This window comes from Microplitis mediator, chromosome 2 (assembly GCF_029852145.1).
Source record: "Microplitis mediator isolate UGA2020A chromosome 2, iyMicMedi2.1, whole genome shotgun sequence".
Classification (NCBI taxonomy): domain Eukaryota; kingdom Metazoa; phylum Arthropoda; class Insecta; order Hymenoptera; family Braconidae; genus Microplitis; species Microplitis mediator.
Window position 1 is genome coordinate 17,876,406 of NC_079970.1, and position 23,425 is coordinate 17,899,830.

Below are 23,425 nucleotides of genomic sequence, written 5' to 3' on the forward strand. Positions count from 1 at the left end.
CACCATGGGCAACGCGTCCGCGCAATACACACGATACAGTTACTGACAAATTGTCGATTTAATTATTATAAGCTAAATAATTATTATCACATATCAATTACTCAAAATAAAATGCAAACAGAAAATTAATTAAAGTTTATTGATTAATAAAAAATAAAAACTCATCTGAATTAATTTTTTTTTTATGCAAAAGAACATATCGAGAGAAGAAATGTTATTGTAATATAATAAAAAAAAAGAATAAAATAAAATAAAAATGAAAAATTGAATGAAAATAAAAGATTAATGTATACATCTGGTTAGTTACTTAAGTCTTTATAATAACAGTCAAAATTATTCAAGATATTATATAAGTATTTGCTTGAAGAGTGAAGACAGCTTGAGGATTAAAATACACTCTAGTTTTCTTCCATCCTTCCTTCTATTACTTATACTTTAGTATAACTACTAACTACTGTGCTGGGAAAACTTTAAGGAATAGCCAAACTTGGCCACGTTGAACCACATTCATATTCAACTCTCGTAACTTTTTTCTTTATTTTATTTTTACTCTTACTCAATCAGACCGAGTTTTGTGATGAATTTTTCGAACTTGATTTAACGTCAAGGGACTAGATAGTTTCAAAATTAAATGAAAAATGTTTTTATGAGCTAAATTTCGGATAAAAGTTTTCATTGAACCATTATTCTTTCACGGTAAATTAATGAAAATTATTTTTTAACGATGAAATTAATGGTTTATTAGAAATAAAATTAAAATAATCTATTTATATCCCCGTAATTTGCCGCTCTTTGAGCACTAAAACATTATTCGCAAAACCTGACAGTTTAAATTGAGTAAAATAATCGAATAATGTTAATAAATTGATACCAAAATTATTGTTTTGGTTTGGCTTTGTTATATTTTCAAGTTGAATAGTTATATTAATATAATTTACAATTACGATAGTCGATAATATAAATTTTTATTTTCTTTATATTTAGTTTCAAATAAAATGTGGAATTAACTATAAAAACTGTCACAGACATCGGACGATTTTTAAAAGTATTAAGTAAATAAATAAATAAATGAATAAAATGGTTGCATTATACATAAAGAAATGTTGAACACCTCAAAATGCAAATTTTCTTAATTATTGTTTAAAAATCATAATAAACTGTTTACATAAAAACCTATCAATTTTCTGATGTCTGCAATTTTCAGTGTCACTTTCATGACTGAGAAGGTTATGATACACAAAAAAAAGAATTTATCTGCTCTAACAAATTTTTTGTATTATGAATTGAAAACGACGCAATTTTCTTGGGGTGAGAAAAAATTTTTTTGAGCGAAAAAAAATGTCTTATGCCAAGATATTTTTTCTAGTCCGAAGAAAATTTTTGTTTTTATTACACAATGCAACATTTTTCTTGCGCAAAGAAACCCTTTTCTGTGTAGTACTTACTTTTCCCTTCTTACTGCAGCTATCCATTTTTTCTTTGATTCAATTTCGATGAAGCAACCAGAAATTTATAAAATTTGTAATCATTTTTTTTGCTCTTATGTTTGCAGTTCACAACACAGCAACTTAGATGGCTCATTTTATTTTCTTCAATTAAAAAAAAAAATTTTTGGAGCGAATACTATCGTTCCCACTGTTACAGATGGCGTACGTGTAGTTCTACCAATGCACGAATCTTGGAATTTCTGCCTCGAAACTGATATCGGAGGTACGTACTTTCAACCGAGGTGTAAAGAATAATTTTTATGCTCACTATAGATATCTTTACAGTATAGAATTTGTTGGATAAATTTCACGTAGAATTATTCAACAAATACAAATGAAAATGCTAGTTTCGATTTTTTTAATTAAAAAAAAAAAAAAAAAATTTATTGACGTGAAAAATTCATTGGATTCAAATAAAATTTATGGAAAGTTTTTTTTATATTTTCGATAAGAATCCATGGGATAGAAGTACCATTTATGGCCGCTGTTCTATTTATCGACATTTAATACTTTATTTTAGTTCATGAAAAAGTATAAAAAAAAATTGCATGGTGATAGTGTGGTAAAAATATCTTTGAAAAAATTAATTGTCATTGCATTTTTAAAAAATTATATCAATTTTCTAAGTGTCCGAAACTGACCCTAAAAAGTGGCCAGAACGGTACCTCTACACACAAAAAAACATTCTCGACTGAAGGTAAATATTCTTGATTCAAGAAAATTTTTATGGAGACCGAAATTTTCTCAGATAAAGTAGAAATCTTCTCCAACCAAGACGAATTCTCTTGGCTCAAGAAAATCTTGACTTGGTTCCCGAAAACGTTTGTCTTCAAAAATATTTTCTTGACTCAAGATATCTGTTTTTTCTGTGTACCCTACAATTATAAAAACAATTTTCATTTAGTTGGGAAAATTATAAAAGGAAATTTTAGTTTGATCAGGGACAAGCTAAAAACTTTTTGAAATTTAAATTTAAAAGAAAATTAATAATAACTATAAAAATATTTCCCTCCTAGTTAAATGTAAGAGTAATCGTGTAAAATTAAAAATTAATTAAGTACGATATTATAAAATATTTGAATATGGAAGAGCAAGTACACCGCAGAATTCAAAGCTCCAGAGATTTTGCCTCTATCCCGACCTTATCAGAGCACTGAGATAAATAATTCTTCAACGATATCCAGAATCCCAATGGTGTAGTAAACAATATTTTCCTGGGAATTCAATAGGCTCGGGCGACAGTAGTGATATTTATAAATTTACAAAGCAATAATACAACTCTACAGTATTGCCCAAATAAAAATAAAGGGAATAAAATACAGAAAATAAAAACTGAAAGATAAAAGAAAAGTTGGAGCGTAAAACATATAAAAAAAAAAAAAAAAAAAGTGTATGAAGATAAAATTTATAAAGTACTCTAATGCATCATCTGACTACTTTAATATTTATATAATTTTTTTTAGTTCTTTTTCTCTCGAGAAAACTTTAGTTATATTAAAGCTTGGCACATTTCGCCTCACAAGTAGAATCAATGTCAGTGTAAAGGATATATTCCGTTAAAATTGCTAGATGCAATAAACGGTCAAAGTATATGTTATAAAAAAAATTAGTTTAAGGGTGTGCGAATAATTCAAACTTACGAATTATTCGTGTCGTAATCATAATATTCGATTCGAATTATTCGTTAGTTTTTGAAATATATGAAAAATCTAAATTATTGTAATAACCCGGGAAAAAAAGTTTAGATCTACGTTTTGTCTATATCTGCTCAGATCAAATCAGATCTGGTGATACCTATTCATACTTTTACATATCTAAACTTTTACATATCTAAACTTTTACATATCTAAACTTTTTTTCCCAGTAAATTTTTTATAATTGATCACGAGTTAAATAAAAATTGCATGCTTAAAGTTCGAACCGAACATTCGAATTTTAATTGAAGAACTCAAAAAATTATGAATAATTCAAAAACTAACGAATTCGAAAAGTGACGAATAATTCAAATTTTTCAAAAATTTGAATTCGATTCGATTTTCACACTATTCGCACCCCCCCCCCCCTCAAATTTGTTGTATGAAATTTAATTAAAAATACTTGATTGATAAAAATTAAAAAAATAATTTTAATAATAATAAATTAAAGTTTGTATAGAAATTTATCAAATTATAATTAATAAATTGATGTTTGCATACGTAGAGATATTTTTAGCAAGAATTACCCAAAAAGTATGATACTCTGAGGGCGTGTGGTAAATATTTAAATTTTTTCTACAAGTGTTACTGTCAGACAATGTCGTTGAGTTGATTGAAAGTTTCACTTCAAATTGACGGCAAGTTTTTCTGTCAAATTACATTCAGATGACGGCAGTAGATTTGCATCAACTTGCACGCAAGCATTATCCAGCCGAGGCTTACCAGAAACTTGTCGTTAAGTTAGCTGAAAATGTTTCACTGCAGAACTTGCTAAGCAATAATATTTCGAGTGTGGCTAGGGTATTCTCTTGAATCAAGAATATTTACCTTCAGTCGAGAATTTTTTTTTCTTGGCGGAAGATAACTCATGGCCTGTTCGTCTACTTGCTCTGGACTACTCTGAGCAAGCCCGAAAAATTTTGTAAGTGAACGACATTTTACAAACGCTATATATTTATATAATTCAAATAGTTGATGTTCGAATAATATGCGAATTAACATAATTATTAAAATTATAAATTGTTAATTAAACACGGGACATTTTTTAGTAAATTAATTAAAAAAAAAAAAATTATGAGTGGCGGCAACTTGATCATTATAACAAATCATGATATATTTTCAACCATTACATATAAGAATAAGGAAAAATAATCTTATTCGTCAAGAAATTTCTAGAGTAAAATAATTTTTAATGTTTCAATTGACAATCGGATTATTTTGGTATTAATCGGCTCTCCTCAGAACAACTCAGAGCAAGCAACTGAACACGCCATTATACTTTTATGAAATAATAATATTTTAATTTATCGTCTGAAGTTAAATGTTTTTTAAGCTGTATGAAAGTATTATATTAGTGATGCTTGATTTATTTGAAAACTTTTTTAACTTATCGATGCAAATTTCCTTACAATTTTTATTAAACGACTTAAATAATTGTATTTATATATATTCTTTACTTCGTATTAATTTAGAATTAAAGAAAATGAATAGAATAATGGGACGCGAAAACTAATGAATTTTTCGTGAAAAAAATTTCAATCATAAAATAAATCAATATTTTGATTATTAAAAATTATATTTAAATTCATAAGAATAAATTGACTTGCCAAAATTATACTATAATTTTGTTGAAAAGTATAAAAATTATATTTCAAATTGTTTATTTATAGTGACGGAATTAAGAATTTTCTTTGTTTTTTTTTTGTCCCGACTTTATAAAGGATTAAAATATACGATAATTATGAGATAAATGTTGATAAAATTACTGAGTTCCATATAATTTATTGTAGACTATTTACAGTATTTAATATTTTAAAGCAATTTATAATTTACTGTCTTAGTTTACAGGAACCGAAGTAAACAATGTATATAGCTGGTGACTCTCCAATCGATTGGCGGCATAATACAAATTTAATACGGTGACAACAAGATCACTTTACAGACGAGGAAAAATTTATCTCCATTGCTTTAAACTTTAACTTAATAATATATCAAAAGCATCAAATAATAAATCAATCATCAAAATTTTAATTATTGCTATTTGTTAAACGTTATGTTTTATTAAAATAATTAACAAGAGCATACATATCTTTAATTAATACCCTAATAGTTTTATTAATAATTTCTATCATTAATTTAGAAAATAATTTTATATCTAAATATATATGTATTAGTCCCAGTATAATTACGTCGACTAACCATCACTTTCTGAAACAGATTTTCTTGATACGGGTGAAGCAGACCTATAAAAATAAATAATTTGTAAAATTGTTGTTGCATTTATCACTTAACGGTATTCTCAGACAATGTCCTCCAGTTTTTAAGGCCATTCTCAGACAGTGCCCACCACTTTTTAAAAATTTTCAATGACTTTCAACTGTCATAAGCGTATCAAATTTTTATCAATTAATTAAATAAAAATAAAAGCATTAATTGAAAAAAGGACAACGTAGTCGTAATTTTGCCGATATATAGATTTAAAAAAAAATTCTTTACACTTGATATCAATTAAGAGTTAAACAAAATTCAATCAAACCGATTAATAGAGACAACTAAAACTACCAAAAGTTATATGTATAATAGCCCGAGAAATAGGATCGCTAATTTAGTCAACAATGATTGCTCAAACCTCTAATTATTTGACACTTCGACCACATCGTTTGTGTCATCGGTTAAACGAATACTTCTAACCAATCACAACTAGTCTGATGAACAGTTTAATCTTTTCTTTTTGTAATAATTACTCTCAGAAATATTATTTCCATACTGCTACTAAGTTAAAGTTATATAGTAAATGAAATGAAATTAATTTTAATTAATTTTTAATAAAATTTTTGTTTTTCGCCTAAAGCTTAAATTTATTTGTATGTAAACTTAATATATAAAGACGATTGGCGTTTGAATAAATAAATAAATAAAATTCGTTAAATAAATTTCAGTAAAATCGTCATGTCAATTTTATAATTCGAATTTTTTAATTTTGTTCGCTAAAATTTATTCAACAAATTTCGTTCAACTCCCAATTGATATCAATTGTAAGTAATTTTTTTAAAATTCTATATCTCAGCGAAATTACGACTACGTTGTCCTATTTTCAATTAAGGTTTTCATTTTTTTTTAATTAATTAATAAAATTTTAATACGGTTATGACAGCTGAAAGTCATTTCATATTTTTAAAAAGTGGGGGACACTGTCTGAGAATGCCTTTAAAAATATGAAATGACTTTCAGCTGTCATAACCATATTCCAATTTTATTAATTAATGAAAAAAAAAATTAAAACCTTAATTGAAAATAGGACAACGTAGTCGTAATTTCGCTGAGATATAGAATTTTAAAAAAATTACTTACAATTGATATCAATTGGAAGTTGAACGAAATTTGTTGAATTAATTTTAGCATACAAAATTTGGAAATTCGAATTATAAAATTGACATGAAGATTTTACTGTAATTTATTTTACAAATTTCGTTTAATTCCTAATTGATATCAATCCTAAGTAATTTTTTTTTAAATCTATACCTCGGCAAAATTACTACTACGTTGTCCTTTTTTCAATTAATGCTTTTATTTTTATTTAATTAATTGATAAAAATTTGATACGCTTATGACAATTGAAAGTCATTGAAAATTTTTAAAAAGTGGGGGGTATTGTCTGAGAATGGCCTTAATAAAATCATATAAATTATTAGAGAACTCGAAGTAAAAAAGATCGTTCCAAAATAGTTTATTACAGTGAACTTACAAATTTGAATTTTGAATTGATCATTTCCGAAACTTTTGAAAAATTCAAGAGTAAAATAAATTTCAATAATTGGTGAAAATTTTTTTTTTAATGTTCTTAATACCAGCAAAATTTTCAAGTCCAATTATTTTTGCTAAAGAAAATTCAGAAAAACGTGCCTAAAAAGTACTCAGTTAAAATTTTTTTTACTCATGAATACTTTCAAAATTCCAAAAATTATCAACTCAAAGTTCAGAATTATATCAAACTGGGAAGTTCACGGTTATGAGTGTTTTTGGAACATTTTTAGAACGAACTTTTTTTTACACGGGAAGATATCGATGCTCAATTGCTATCGAAATAAATGGGTTTGATTCGATATTTAAAAAAAAAATTTCCAATCGTAATTTTACACTATCAATACATGGAATTGGTACATTAATTGTAGTGAATCATTATTGTGGTGCGCATTTAAACGGATTCAATAAATGTTAGCAGAAAAAAAAATCAGCGGGCAATTAAATTGATCAATTATCCAGCAATAAATACTGATCATAAGAAGATAAATTGAGCATTATGTAAATAAATATAGTAGGTAACAATAATGTCTACAAAATTATGCTAACTATTGATGGGATAGATGACAAAAAAGTATTTATGATTAAAATAATAATTGAATAGTAATTACCTAGCAGATCCACTTGCACTGCGAGATCTACTGCGCGAATGACTTCTAGACTTGGATCTCGATCGGCTTTTGGATCGTGACCGTGATCTAGATCTTGAAACACTTTTTCTTGATCCACTGGGTGATCTTGATCTTGACTTGGACCTTGATTTAGATCTAGATCTTGATCTAGACCCACTCTTCCTTGATCCTGAACGAGATCGAGCTGGTGATCCTGACTTTGATCGTGATCTGGATCTACTATGTCTAGATCCAGATCTTGACCGTGATCCACTTTTAGATCTAGATCTTGACCTAGATCGTGAACGTGATGGGGACCTTGATTTAGATCCACTTCTCGACCGGGATTTTGATCTAGATCTCGACTTGGAGCGTGAGCTTCTTGATCCACTTCTGGACCTCGATTTGGATCTTGAACGAGATCGTGAAGCTCGTGAGCCTTCTGAGTCGGAGCGTATTCGTCTTTTACCTTTGCTACTACCCGCCTCATTGTCCTTCTTTCTGTCATCTTCACTCTCAGACTCACTAGTTGAAATTGTTTCCTTCGACAAGAACTTGGAGTTACGAATAACCTCAGGCGCAGGTTTCTTTGGTTTCTTTCCACTACCAAGTTTTCTACCCCGTTGGCCTTTGGGTTTGTCGCTGTCAGACCTGCGGCTCTTGCGTTCTCTACCCTCACCACTGGCCTTCCTCTTCTTTTTCTTTTCACGCGGAGCGTCATCTGGCCGTCTTTCGTCACCACCTGAGCCTCCACTGTCACTGACATACTGATCAGAGCGTCCTCTCTTGCCTTTCTTGGTGCTCTTCTCCGACGGCATATCTCCAAAAACAATTACATTTTTAGTTTTCTCCACAAACTCCTGTCGTTTTTGCAACATCTCTTCTTCTTTCTGTCGACGCATCTCTTCAACCTTTTTCTGTTCTTCTGTCTGACGTAATTTAAATGCTTGTCGTTCCTCTTCCTGTTTTTTACGCAACAATTTTTCTTCTTCATCAAGTCTACGTGCCCGCGCAACATGATACTGAGCCTGTGACAAAAGATCTTGACAGCGACGTGCTTCAGCTTCAGCAAGTTGTTCCATTCTGTCTCCATGAGCAGCCAAATACTGAAAGTATTTGTGTGACAAACCTAACTCATGTACTGCTTGAAGTACCGTCGTCAATGTTGATTTTTCGTCTTTAAGTATTTGGGTCGCAAGCCGTTGAAGTACTAATGCAATATTATAAAGCAGTATCGTATCCTGAGGCGCAACACGCCTCGCTTTAAGTAATGTCATTTTAGCTTCCTTCAATTTACCAGCCTTAAAATACGCTCTCGCAAGATACTGCAGTACTTCAACATGATGATATTTATAAAATTTCCTTAAACAATTTTCATACATCTGAATCGCGCTGACAAATTGCTTCTGTTCAACATAAATATGTGCAATATTTAACCAAACGTCACAAAATTCAGCTGTTGCTTCACGTACTTGTGCAAATATATCACGTGCTTCATTGACACACCCTTTGTGAGCTAGTACAGCACCAATTCCATTAGCAGCCCATATATTTTTCGGATCGTTACGTAGTACCTGCTTATACATTGCCAGTGCACGGTCCTGATGACGTTTCTCACGATCTTTATCTTTACCACTCTGATGTAAAGTTTGGAGCCAAATATTGCCCAAGGCAATTAGAGAATAAGCATCATTACTAGTCGAGGGATTCTTTAAAATACGTTCAAACTTTTTCTGTCCGGGACCCCACTCCATTTTAGCCAAATGTAAATTACCAAGCAACGACCAAGCATCTGGATGCTCGTTATTTATTCTCAGAGCATCTTTAAACCAATCTGAGGCTTCATAAATTTGTCCTTTATCACGCGCCATGCACCCTAATCTCAAGTAACAATCCATGTAATTAGGATGTTCTTTGAGAATATCTTTGTACAATTTTTCAGCACGATCAAAAACACAAAGTGCTTCGTTCAATCGTGCCAAATTGTAGGTAGTTGTTACAGCGATTGAGTTATAATAATTAGGATCATCTTGAGCGTCTGTCTTAGAACGTGCCAATGATTCTTCAAGATTTTTACGCGCCTCTTCTAGATTACCAAGACGATAATGTAGCGCTCCGACGTTATTTAAAATTTCCGGTGGTATTTCAGCTTCAACTTTTTCTTTTAAAATTCTTGTGGCAGTCCCGTAAGCATTTAACGCAGCATTTAAATCACTTTGTTCAAGTATCTGAGCAAGTTCAATCCAAGCTTCAACGTCATCAGGAAATTGTTCAGTAACTTTTCTTAAATGATTTTTAGCGATATCACGTTTAGATTGTGACGGTGAATTGGCATAAAGTGAACCCAATATTTTCATTGTTTCATAGTTACCAGGTTGCACTTTGAGAACTTTTTCAAAGCACTGAGCTGCGTTTTCAGAATCACCGCGGTAAACATACATCTGTCCTAGACCGAAATGAGGCAGCACAAATGCCGACGGTGCAAATTGCGTTGCTTGATAGTAATATTGAAACGCCTGATCGTAATCACCTTGAACGTGGAATGCGCGCGCCAATTGATAACAACTTTCAGCACGCATTGCTTCATTTTCAGTATTATGGAAGGCATGTAATGCAAGATGTTGGACTTTACTGTAATCTTTTTTAAAGAAAAAATGATTAGCCAAGTGATTGAGTACCATTGGATTTGTTGAATCAATAGTATAAGCCTTTGATAACATTTGTACTCCGCTTCTTATATTTTCTGGCTGTTGAAGATTTAATTTTAAAACAGATAAACCAACAAGTGCACCAACACATTGTCCGTCTAATTGCAAAGCACGTTCAAATGCCAATCGTGCTTTCTCTTGGTTATTTAACTTCATAAAACAGTGTCCCATACCCAGACGTACTGCTGCTGGGCAGTTGGGATTTGTTCTGAGTGCTTTTTTGTAAAACGCCAACGCACCGCGATAATCTTTTTTATTAAAAGCAATACAAGCTTTACCTAAAAGCGACGGAATGTTGTTGGGTGACTGATTTAATACAAAATTAAATTGCGCATCTGCTTGGTCAAGTTTGTCGCCTTCAAGTAAACAAAAATATGCACGTCCAAGCAAATGGTTTTGATCGTACATTATAATTTTGTCAGCAGTAGTGTAGAGTAATGTTGCTTTGGTGAAAAGATCACGTTTTTTATCTTTGTTCTTTTCACGATTGGCCTCCTGGACGTAGTGCGCTGCAAGCATATCCAAGGCTCGCATTTGATCTTTTTCAAAGTCGCGGTATTCGACATTGGCGTCGATACGAGACGACTCGAGAATCTTGATGAAATCATCTATCTTGTGTTGCTTGTAGTACTCCAGCTAACGAAATAATTGATAATATTATTAATAATTATAAATTGATAATCCTTAAGTTAGCAGACAATTAACAATTTTTTGATTTTTTTTCAACAATTAAAAAAGAAATATGCACATGTAGAAAATTAAAAAAACTATAGGTGCAATTTTCTGAAATATTTTTTTTTAATATATCGTTTTTAAAAAAATTCGAAAATTATTAGACGTCGGCTAATTTCAGTATCACCTAAAATAATAAGATACTGAAGTTGGCAGACGTCTAATAATTTTTGGATTTTCTTGTAGACGGTAAATTATAAAAAAAAAAAAATTTTGAAAAAGTTGCACCTGTAGTTTTTGAAATTTGCTACATGTGCATTTTTATAATTTTTATTTTTTTGTAACTGATTTGTTTAAAAAAAAATCCGAATATTTTTATTTGTCTGCTCACTTCAGGATCATAAAATAATAGTAATTTATTAAATAAAAATATATATATATTGTAAAATATTTACAGCCAAAGTGACCCAAAAATGTAGTTGTGCTGATTCTTGACGTAAAATATTAACGACTTCATCTCCGTCAGGTAATTGATGAACGGCAATTTCAATAACCTATTAAAGAATAAAAATAAATGAATTATGAATATTATAATTGTTGTTTATTATGATTGATTATTAATTTTATTGGTATGTCGCATCTTGGAATAAGGATTGGATGAGGTTATATTTTGAGAGGTTAAAGCCGGTGGTTTGTTAGAAAAATATTTAATTGAAAGTGGCTTTGGAGGTTGATATTTATTAATAATTATTGATACTTACCTCGTCGGTATCCTTAAGAGGAACTTCAATGAAAGTCGCCATTTTTTTAGCGGTATATATTTATTTATTTTAATCACTGTTTAACACTATGTTTAGTCCAACATTTTCACATAATGCACAAAACTCAATAAAAGAGGAGAAAACAGAAACGAGAAAAACAGGCTGGAGCGCTGCTGGCTTCGGTTTCATTGTTATTATTATTATATTATTTGTTTCGTTGATAAAAAAGATTTCGATCTTTATCGTAGGGAATAATTTCTACTTTATCTACCCTAAAAGCACCGTTTACTTTCACATATACAAGTTTACATGCAAAAGTTTCCTTGAATTTTTCGTCAAATTTCCGTCAACTTCGGACTTTTCCGTTTTTGACGACAATTTATACAAAACTTGCTCTACAATTTGACGTAAATTTACTACCCGAATTAGAATGCAAATTCACTTCAAAAGTTGACTAGAAAAAATTTTTCGTCAATTTTCAGAAAAAGTTATTGTTTAATTTGACTTGAAAAATTGTAAAGTATTTTTTTATCCTCAAATTGTAGATACATTCATGTATAATAATAATAATAAGCAATGTAAATATTGCTTACCTTCTGAAATGGTAAGAATGAACATTACCGACTTTTTTTTTCTAGTAAAAAGTTCGCTCGATGCTACTTGACTTTGGTGTTCGCCCGAGCCACACACGTGCTGAACGGCTGCCTCAGCCGCTTTTAATTAATCATTAAATATAATTACGTACTGAAATCGTTGATCTTTCCAAATCAGAACCAAAAATCTCATGTCCCTATAGAGATTATAATGGACATTTTATCCATATTCATTAGTGTTATCATAGTTCAAAGGTTAAAAATAATATGGTCAGGTTTTCAATAACATTTTATATGGATTTTCCATGAATTTTCTATAGATTTTTTGTGGATTTCCTGTGGTCTTTCAATGGATTTCTTTAGACGATGACAATAAAGTCCTGGTTTTTATAGAATTTTTAGGAATTTTTTTTGTATTTTCGAATCTATCTCATAATTTAATTTACAAAGTAGTGATTTAAAAGAGAATGAATCAAACTTTCAGACCAATCAGAATGGACTGTATTTTAATATAAAATGTTATGAGATTAACTTTAGACACTGAATTGCGTATTCGTTGGGAATATTAAATAAATAAATCTGTCTATCGGTTGACCCTGCGGGCCGGCCCAAAAACTTCCCGCCGTTTTCGAGCTCCTTAAGTTCGAAAACATTATTGTGAATACTTTTTCGAGCTCGAAAAAACTTTTGTATGCCATTGTTTTCGAAAAAAAACGATTGAGACGGATGAGGTGGCAATCGACGCGTTTTATTGAGTTCTAGATCTTATCAGATTTTGGAATTGATTCATCTAGTCGTTTTTAAGAAATAGCAAAAAAACTAAAAACTAAATTTTTTTAATTTTTTTGATAACGGTTTCTCTTGAACGAATGAACCGATTTCGATGGTCGAGATGGCATTCGACGCGGCTTATAAAGTTTTAGAGCTGATTAAATTTTGGAATCAATCCATCAAGTACATTAGAAGTTATTAAAAAAAAACGATTTGGAAAAACTTTATTTTTGAAATAACTCCGAACGAACCCTTCCGATCAAGCTCAATTTTACACAGCTTGTAGGAATTAACAAGCTCCGTCGAATGCCACCTTGGCTATCAAAATCGGTTGGCTAGAAAAAATTATTCGTCAATTTTCAGAAAAAGTTTTACATCAATTTATTGTTAATTTGTCTTGAAAAACAGTAGTGTTAAGTAATGTTGCTTTTGTAAAAAGATCACGTTTTTTATCTTCATTCTTTTCACGATTAGCCTCTTGGACGTAGTGCGCTGCAAGCATATCCAGGGCTCGCATTTGATCTTTTTCAAAGTCGCGGTAATCGACATTGGCGTGGATACGAGACGACTCAAGAATCTTGATGAAATCATCGATCTTGTGTTGCTTGTAGTACTACAGCTAACAAAATAATTGATAATATTATCAATAATCATAAATTAATGATCCTTAAGTTAGCAGACAATTAACAATTTTTTGATTTTTTTCCAACAATTAAAAAAGAAATATGCACATGTCGAAAATTAATGATTGATTATTAATTTCATTGGTATGTCGCATCTTGGAATAAGGATTGGATCAGGTTATGTTTTGAGAGGTTAAAGCCAGTGGTTTGTTAGAAAAATATTTAATTGAAAGTGGCTTTGGAGGATGATATTTATTAATAATTGCTGATACTTACCTCGTCGGTATCCTTAAGAGAAATTTCAATGGAAGTCGCCATTGTTTTAGCGGTATATATTTATTTATTTTAATCACCCCTGGCGGTTTTGAATCACCCTGGAAACACCCTGGGAGTGGAAACACGGTGGAATCACGGTGGATTCAGAGTGGTTACACGGTGGGTTTGTGCCCATACAACTTGCTATACAATTTGACGTAAATTTACTACCCGAATTAGAAAGCAATTTCACTTCAAAAGTTGACTAGAAAAAATTTTTCGTCAATTTTCAGAAATAGTATATTACACACCTAGGGAAGTAAAATAAGAAATGTCTCAAATAACATATAATTGGTGGCCGAGGCGAAGCCACTATTTAAATATAGTGGAAACCTAAACATGCAAATAACCTTCTCAAGAAGACAATTTATAAATAAATTGAGAAAAATATAGATTGTCTGGACTGGGAATCGAACCCAGACCAATTCGGTATCGCGCCGAGTGGTCTACCAGTTGAGCTATTCGGCATTATACTATATTCGGTTAATTTTGATCTATAACTTATTGAGCCATACCGTCCATCGTACGGTGGGTTCGATTCCCAGCAGGCTATCTATATTTTTCTCAATTTATCTATAAATTGTCTTATTCAGAAGATTTGCATGTTTAGGTTTCCACTCGGCTTCGCCTCGGCCAACAATTACATGTGATCTGAGACATTTCTTACTTAACTTCCCTAGGTGTGTAATAGACTATTGTTTTAGACCCGGAAATAATAATGAGAACCTATCAGATCTGTACAGGCACGATTCTCTCAGACTTATAATTGACAAAATAAATGACTGGGTGAATTCAGGTCTGATCAGACATGAACCGGCATAGGTTTTCAGACCTGATCAGACATGAACAGACCTGATCAGGTCTAATCATGACCGGTCATTTTTCATATCCAATCAGGTCTGATCATTTTTTCCCGGGTTATGAACAACTGTTGCACAAGCATTGCTCATTATTCCTACTTGAGAATATGATTATTTCACATAAAATTTAATAAATAATTCGCATGTAAAGAGAGCAGAGCGTATTTTAGATTGTTTTATATTAGATGTCAAATATTTTAATTTACTCACCAAGCAAAATTTTGTTGTGATTTTCTCTAAATTTAAGTCTTTAATTTGGATTCTACGTACTTTCTTAATGTTTTTTAAGTTTTTCAATTCAACCCGATGAAAACAGATTTTATACGATTGTATGAAATTATATACAAAAAATGGCCCGTTCCAATTGTATACAATTTGTATACAATTCTATACAAATTATATACAATTCTATATAATTATATACAATTCTATGTAATTGCAATATATATAATTGTATATAATTATATAGAATTGTATACAGTTTGTATAGAATTGTATACAATTTCTATACAAATTGTAAACAATTGGATCGGGCCATTTTTTCTATCCAATTTATATATAGCCTATGTATAATTGTATAAAATCTTTTTTCATCGGGAAAAAGCATAAGAAATCTGATAATTTGTTCCAATTCTCTAAGCTGCATTTAAAATTCATAGGGAGCTGTTTTCGGCGTTTTCTGGGAAATATATGAAATGCTCTACGCAAAAAGCAAATAGAAATTTCGTTGAAAATTGAATTCTTTAAACAAAGTTTCATAAGCCAAGATACTTGAGTTTTACGTTTACGAGATATAGAAATTTTATTGAGTTTATAAATAAAAAATTTTTCAGAAACATATCAAGTTTGATTTTTCTTGTTATTATAAATGAATCAAATCTAATGAAAAATAGTATTCAAGATAAAATGAAAGATATTTAATACGTTTCTGAAAAATTTTTTTAATAATGTTCTATTTATGAAGTCAATAAAATTTCTATGTTTGTGAACATAAAACTTTGAAAACTTGACCATTAAGTCTTTTCATTTCTTTTTTTGTAAAGACTTCAATTTTCAACAAAATACCTTAGAAAATGCATTAATTAGTGACCCAATAATTTAAAATTGAGCTGGGCGTTAGAGAATTGAAAAATTATCGTCACTTTTCCTATGCTCATTAAATGGAATATTTTAAAAAGTACTAAGAAATAAAATTAAAGGCTGGAAGTTGGAAGGAATTTTTAATTAAACATGTACAAAATTAATTTGCTTAACAAGTAAAAAAAAAATCTGTCTATCGGTTGACCCTGCGGGCAAGCCCTAAAACTTCCCGCTGGTTTCGAGCTCCTTGAGCTCGAAAATTTAGCCGTAGATACATTTTCGAGCTCTGCGAAAGATAGTATTATCACCAGTAAAATTCTCTGGAAATCCCAGAGACATCCCATAGAAATCCCATAGAAAATATAGACCCAGCACTCGGTGTTGTACGAAAAAAATAGAATTATCGCCAGTTGAATTCTCTGGAAATCCCAGAGAAATCCCATAGAAAATATAGACCCAGCACTCGGTGTTGTAAGAAAAACATAGAATTATCGCCAGTTGAATTCTCTGGAAATGCCAGAGATATCCCACAGAAATCCCATAGAAAATATAGACCCAGCACTCGGTGTTGTAAGAAAAACATAGAATTATCGCCAGTTGAATTCTCTGGAAATCCCAGAGACATCCCATAGAAATCCCATAGAAAATATAGACCCAGCACTCGGTGTTGTAAAAAAAAATCTGGGCGTCGGTTCGCCAATATTCCCGAGTCTGCTCGATCGAATGATCTGAAATTTTCAGGAAAGTTGAGGGCCAACAAGCTCTTTCGATTGCCACCTCAACCATCCAAATCGATTCATTAGTTAAAAAGTTACAAAGAGTTTACACACACACACACAACACACACACACACGCATACATACACTCGGACATCATTCTGAAAATAGTCAGAATAGCTTCCTAGGATCTCAAAACATCGACATCTGATGAAAACTCGACTTTCGAAAATCGGGGTGAAAACAATAACTTCCCAATTTTTCGAAAATCGTCGATTTTCTTAGCGGGAAGTTAAAAAAATTGTACCGGTAATGAATCACCCTTATATACATATATACATACACGTTTTTGTTTTGAATGCTGCAGTAATTATAAAATTAAGTTGATGAATAATTAAAAAAAAATAAAGGATTTATAAGGAACATATGCATACTTATTGAAAACTGAGCTTATACTTAAATCAATAGGTCTCCTTACTACTAAAATTTTCAATTATCTCACTAATAAGTTCAAAGTAGAATATTACCGACAAATCAAAAGATATGATAGTTAGTAACCTAAAATATGCAGTACTATAGCAACGAATTATTTTTAAAATCATATATTATTTTATTAAATGTAAGCTTTAAGCCATGTATAATAGAACTAATAAATTAAGTTATGACTAATAAATTTATTTGGATTAATAAATGAGTAAAATAGATAAAAAATCGTCGATACATGAAAATGATATCTGCCAGGCTAGAAATAACATATTTAACACGAGGTAACGGTTGGCTCACGTTAATTCAGTACATATTGATCAACATAACTTAGATATTTACGATTTATAAATACGAAATTTTTTTGATTTTCATAATTTATTTTTAAGTTTACTATTAATAATTGTTGAGTAAAAATTAAGTTTTTATAAATATTTGTAATGATTCAATATAATAATATAAATTGTTCATATATTTATATTATTATGGTTAGAAAACAAATTAATTAAATTATCAAGCTATTGTATATGTAGAAATATCAATTAAATAATTTTTTTTTGTCTAAATACATTCACCCAAATAATTAATATAAATGTTTTTTTATTATTTTGTGAAAAAAAAAAAAAATTGGATAGAGCCACTATTTAAAAAAAAAAAAAGTCGTTCTATTTAACTTGAAATTTTATAAAAATGAAACGAATGATCATTTAAAAGATTAAGGCAATAAAAATAAAAGCTAATTAACGAAAAATGTTATCGAAATTAATCTAAAGATATTTTTTTCTATGGATACATATTAATTACTCAAAATCGATTAATTTTAATTTTAAACTAGTTTAGAATTTCAATTCATAACAAAGACTAAATAAAAGAATTTGAAGTCATTTTATGTTATTAGTTAATATATATCGTTAAATAAAAAAAAATAATCAAATAAAAAAATATTAAAAGATTGAAACGAAGTAATAAAAAAAATTAAATTAACGCTATGACCGTTGTGAAGAAAAAAAAAATCAACAGTTGGTTTATAATAAAAACACTATATATTTCAATGCGATTCTATTAAAATCTTTTATCAATTAAAGCAATATTTGGCACACTGAGAAAAAAAAATACTATTTTCTAAACAAGAATTTCTTGGTTCAAGAAATCCGTTCAACATAATTATTTTATTATTATTAATTATCAATTTCGTGAGAAAAGAGCATCAAATTTATTTTTGTTATTATATGAATTTGATATTATATTATGAGTAAACAAAAGAATAGCTTTACTTGAATTAAATAAAAATTATTTCTTTCAATTCTATGAATTATTGAGACAAAATTATATATTCTTGAAAATTATCAAGAATATACATTCTTGTATCAACTAAATGTTCTTAATAAAAGTATTTTTTTTTTCTCAGTGCATATGTAAAATTAAAATAATTTATTTAATATAATTACATATATGAATAAAAAAAAAATTAATATAAAAGTTGAAAATGACTTATTAGAAAGTTATATAATTTTTAATCCGTTTTCGGATATTTAGCTGTAGAAACTAAAAAAATTTTAATATAGTCTACTATAGTTTAATGATTTTTGATAATATAAGAGTACATAATATAAGTATGAAAAAATTTAAAATAAACGATATTTTTATTTTTTTATTTTCAAGTAAATATAGTAAAAATGATTATATATCAATAAAACGTATATAAAATATAATAAATATGATTAGAATTTATTTGAGAAGTAGTTAACTATTTAATTAAAAATGCCAAATAATTAAAACAAAAAATATTTATTTAGTTAATTTAAAAAAAAAAAAAAATTAATAATAATCTGCTAGTGATATAAATATAAAAATGTTTCAAGTATTAACAGGTAATTTAGATGCAGGGAGACATCGTAGTATCTGCCGTGACCGAGGCAGCTGTTAGTTAGTTGAAAAACCCGATATTTTTTCACGCCGGCTCGTACTAGTATGAAAGAGTAGTCAGTTGAAGCGGCTCGAGTAAGAGCTGACAAATACTGACTACGGCAAGTTGTATACTATTAACGTAACACTACCACGGGTCGATGTCTATGACTGAATGACTCTTTATGTGGTAAATCGCTATGGCGTTTATATAATATTATGTATAACTTTAAAGAAGTATACAAATATGAAACTGAGTATTGACTTACTTGTTTCCGAGCAAGAATAAAATATCACGTTTACGTGTATAAAAATCAAGTCGCTTTGATAAAAAAATATCTAGCGAGAGTAATAATATAAAAATTGAGAGGATGTTTGAAAAATAAAATTATTATTCAATATTGTGAATAAATAATGTAGATTCAAAAATTTTAAAGTGTTGATTAAAGCAAATGCTTACAAACAGCACCGTTTTAACAACAGATAGGATTTTTTAAAGACTATCATGTATGTATAAAACGAAAGAGGAGTAATTCTAATGTTTTATAAAAATAAAACAAATATGAAGCTCCCTGGTTGATCCTGCCAGTAGTCATATGCTTGTCTCAAAGATTAAGCCATGCATGTCTCAGTACATGCCGTATTAAGGTGAAACCGCGAATGGCTCATTAAATCAGTTATGGTTCCTTAGATCGTACCCACATTTACTTGGATAACTGTGGTAATTCTAGAGCTAATACATGCAAACCAGAGTTCCGACCAGAGATGGAAGGAACGCTTTTATTAGATCAAAACCAATCGGTGGCTTGTCCATCGTTACTTTTGGTGACTCTGAATAACTTTCTGCTGATCGTATGGTCTAGTACCGACGACGAATCTTTCAAATGTCTGCCTTATCAACTGTCGATGGTAGGTTCTGCGCCTACCATGGTTGTAACGGGTAACGGGGAATCAGGGTTCGATTCCGGAGAGGGAGCCTGAGAAACGGCTACCACATCCAAGGAAGGCAGCAGGCGCGCAAATTACCCACTCCCGGCACGGGGAGGTAGTGACGAAAAATAACGATACGGGACTCATTCGAGGCCCCGTAATCGGAATGAATACACTTTAAATCCTTTAATGAGGATCCATTGGAGGGCAAGTCTGGTGCCAGCAGCCGCGGTAATTCCAGCTCCAATAGCGTATATTAAAGTTGTTGCGGTTAAAAAGCTCGTAGTTGAATCTGTGTTTCATACTGTTGGTTCATCGCTCGCGGTGTTAAGGGGTTAGGGGTACTCAGGGGTATGAAAAAATGATGATTTTCAATAATTTTTTTTTTGTAGTTAATTACTTTATTTGACAAAAATAAAAACATAGCTTTATTAGAACACGTTTCGATTTGACTTCACGAAAATTTCAAAAAAAAAAATTAATAATTCAAAAAGTTATCGCTGTTTTTGTAGAGCCCGTTCCTCCCGAAGTCCTTTGCGGTGATCATCATAAGTCCTTGGAGATTCATCTAAAATCAATCGGACAAGAAAAATTAGTTTTATTAATAGATAATCTTGTGCCTGATCGAAGCTTTTTTTTTTTTTTTCGAAATTAACAAAATGGCGGCCTCAGGAAATTTTTTTCAAATTTTCGAGAAAAAAACCGACAGTTTATTGTTAAAAAAAAATCGAAATTTTGAAAAAAAAAAAAAATCCTTCGATCAGGCACGAGTTTTTAATGTATTTCAAAAGTACAATAAATTTTATTGAAATCTACCGAGCAGTTTTTAAGTTACAGTGATCACCAGTTCAGAAAACATAGTTTTGAGAAAAACGCATTTAAAGTTTTGCTATGGATTTATGTCGAATTATAAGAATTATTTAATAACTTACACTGAGTCATCTATTCCTGGACCATATAATAGCTCTTCAGCCGACATAGCAGCTTCCAAAATATCGATTTGCTGGTGCCTACGTTGCAATCGACCTTCTCGGGTGTTATCATTAGCGCGCTTATCTGCTACTTTGATACGTGCAGCATCCATTCTTTCTGCATACCGATGAGAATTAGGCCCACAATTAAGTCCTAGTGTATTCATCAAGACTAATAATGAATTTATACCCTCATTAAATATACACATAGCAACGTATGCAGCTATTTGTACGATAGTAAAACTAGTATTTACCGTTTTTGGGCATATTTTCCATACTAGTTGGTTAAAGCTTTCATTATTATTCTGATTGAATCCACCTACACATCTTGAAAGTAAATTTTCATTACTAAGATCTTCGTATATAGGCTTGATAGCTTTTAAAACATCAGAAGGTAAAGGAGAATAATCGTGAGAAAAGGTATCAAGCTCTCCTCTTGCTTCAGCGCGCTGGTAAGAGCACCAAGATTCTTCGCCTTTTGGACACATATCATGATTCGGTTTTTCATCACTCGAGCCGTAGTGATAAAAGGTTGCCATTATAGCAGATTTCATATTTTCAATAGAATCACAATGCCGGCGTATTGCTAAACCATAGTACACAGTTAGTTTGTCTATTAATTTTCCTGTGAGCTTACCTCGACCACCAAGACCTTTTTGTTTACTCTTCAGCGTACGTAATCGACTCCCCATCCGCTTTTGGACATGCCCTATACATTCCTTTTTATTTACAGTTGTATTTTCGTAAGGATCTGATTTTATAATTCCTGAATAGGTCTTGGAGTCACCATCACCAATATAGTTGGCATACTTAACTCCATATTTAGTTTCAGAATACGAAAACATTTCGACCATCGCATCCACCTCCATTTTCCCAGAAGACCCTTGATGATTAGCAGAACACACATCTTCATGCGATTGATACCATTCCTCGAACTCAACAGTATTTGTTTTTTTTTTCCAATACTCACATAGCTTACAATATGCACTTTTAATGTTTATGTCAAGAATCTTTCCAGTAAAATAGCCAATTATAGAAGAAACTCCAAATGACGATGTATATCCCCGTTTTTGCCAGGTTCCATCTCCCGATACAGTTAGATGATTTATATCTTCATTTTCAGTTGTTGGCATTGCTTGCTTTTCTTCATTCACAGCTTTCGTCATGAAGGTTTCTGCGACGGCTTTACTACAATTCAAAATCTGTTTCAGTAAAATTGTATGCGTAGATTTATCTAAAAAAGACGGCATGTCCATCAGGCCGCAAAACTTGCACAATCCTTCGTATCCTATTCCTAGTATTCTCATTACAAAAATGAAACGTCTGTTTATTTCATAAGAATGCCCAACGAAAGAACAGGAAGGAATATATTCATTTCCACAGTTATTACATGCAACTACAATTTTGAATCCCAGCCCACGTGTACTTGCTGTTTGAAACACTACATTTCCATCACATTTTTTACATTTTATAAGAGCAGAAATTGCAGTGAATACCTGAATAAAATTTATTATTCGAAATTCAGTACTGCTGTCTTCAGGTACATCATCTTCAGTGTTTTGTTTTAATTTTTTAGAAGATGTACTCTGAATACTTTCATCACGTTCGGCTGTTTTCGGATTAAAAACATTCTTTCTTTTGACTGAACGCGACTTATTAATTTTTTCAGAACTCCGAAGTTCTCTTGAAACCTTTCTAGAATCACGTCCCATGGTTAATAATTTAATTCACTTGAGAAATAATTTATCACAAAACTATCGACTGATCAGTGCAACGACTACAGGTATACTGGCAACCAAAAATTATTTTTCAGTTCTTGTACTACCTACAAATTGTGAATATATGTAGAAGGATATATATATATATATATATATATATATATATATATATATATAATTATAAATACATTAAAATGGGGAGATATTCATGACAATGAAACCCGAAAAGTCGGTTGCTTGCAGCTGTTTCTAGCTACCTGCTCTCGAATGCCACGTAGCACCCGAGCGTCCTTTGGTCATTGTTAAATAACTCGAAAAGAATTTGTCGGATTCACTTCAAATTTTCACACAATATTTTTAAAATATTATACTTTAAGAAAATGCAAAAAAAAAAAAATCGATTTTTTGAAAATTCTGACTACCCCTAACCCCTTAACTGACATGTTATGGAACGTCCTACCGGTGGATTTAGCTAAGGTCAAACTTGGCGGTCCAATTTAATCCTATCGCGGTGCTCTTAATTGAGTGTCGAGGTAGGCCGGTACGTTTACTTTGAACAAATTAGAGTGCTTAAAGCAGGCTTATTTCGCCTGAATACTGTGTGCATGGAATAATAGAATAGGACCTCGGTTCTATTTTGTTGGTTTTCGGAATACCGAGGTAATGATTAATAGGGACAGATGGGGGCATTCGTATTGCGACGTTAGAGGTGAAATTCTTGGATCG

The 23,425-nt window shown here is 30.8% G+C and overlaps 2 protein-coding genes across 3 annotated transcripts; both read right to left on the minus strand.

Moving 5' to 3' along the window:
• Positions 1–4,998: 4,998 nt before the first annotated feature.
• On the minus strand, positions 4,999–11,888 carry LOC130678445 (RNA polymerase-associated protein CTR9 homolog). The gene is made up of 4 exons (XM_057485641.1): positions 11,735–11,888; positions 11,429–11,527; positions 7,594–10,937; positions 4,999–5,424 (listed from the first exon to the last, which is right to left on the minus strand). Exons 1-4 carry the CDS (start codon positions 11,774–11,776, stop codon positions 5,376–5,378), a joined length of 3,534 nt encoding a protein of 1,177 aa, XP_057341624.1. The 5' UTR covers positions 11,777–11,888; the 3' UTR covers positions 4,999–5,375.
• Positions 11,889–20,347: 8,459 nt separating this feature from the next.
• Positions 20,348–23,043, minus strand: LOC130678682 (uncharacterized). Of its 2 annotated transcripts, none has more exons than XM_057486069.1 (3): positions 21,236–23,043; positions 20,943–21,135; positions 20,348–20,578 (listed from the first exon to the last, which is right to left on the minus strand). In XM_057486069.1, the coding sequence occupies exons 1-2, from the start codon at positions 22,691–22,693 to the stop codon at positions 21,070–21,072; spliced, it is 1,524 nt and encodes a 507-aa protein (XP_057342052.1). In that variant the 5' UTR covers positions 22,694–23,043; the 3' UTR covers positions 20,348–20,578; positions 20,943–21,069. The 2 variants fall into 2 exon arrangements, with proteins under 2 accessions (XP_057342052.1, XP_057342053.1); XM_057486070.1 differs by having other exon boundaries at positions 20,943–21,153.
• Positions 23,044–23,425: the final 382 nt, after the last annotated feature.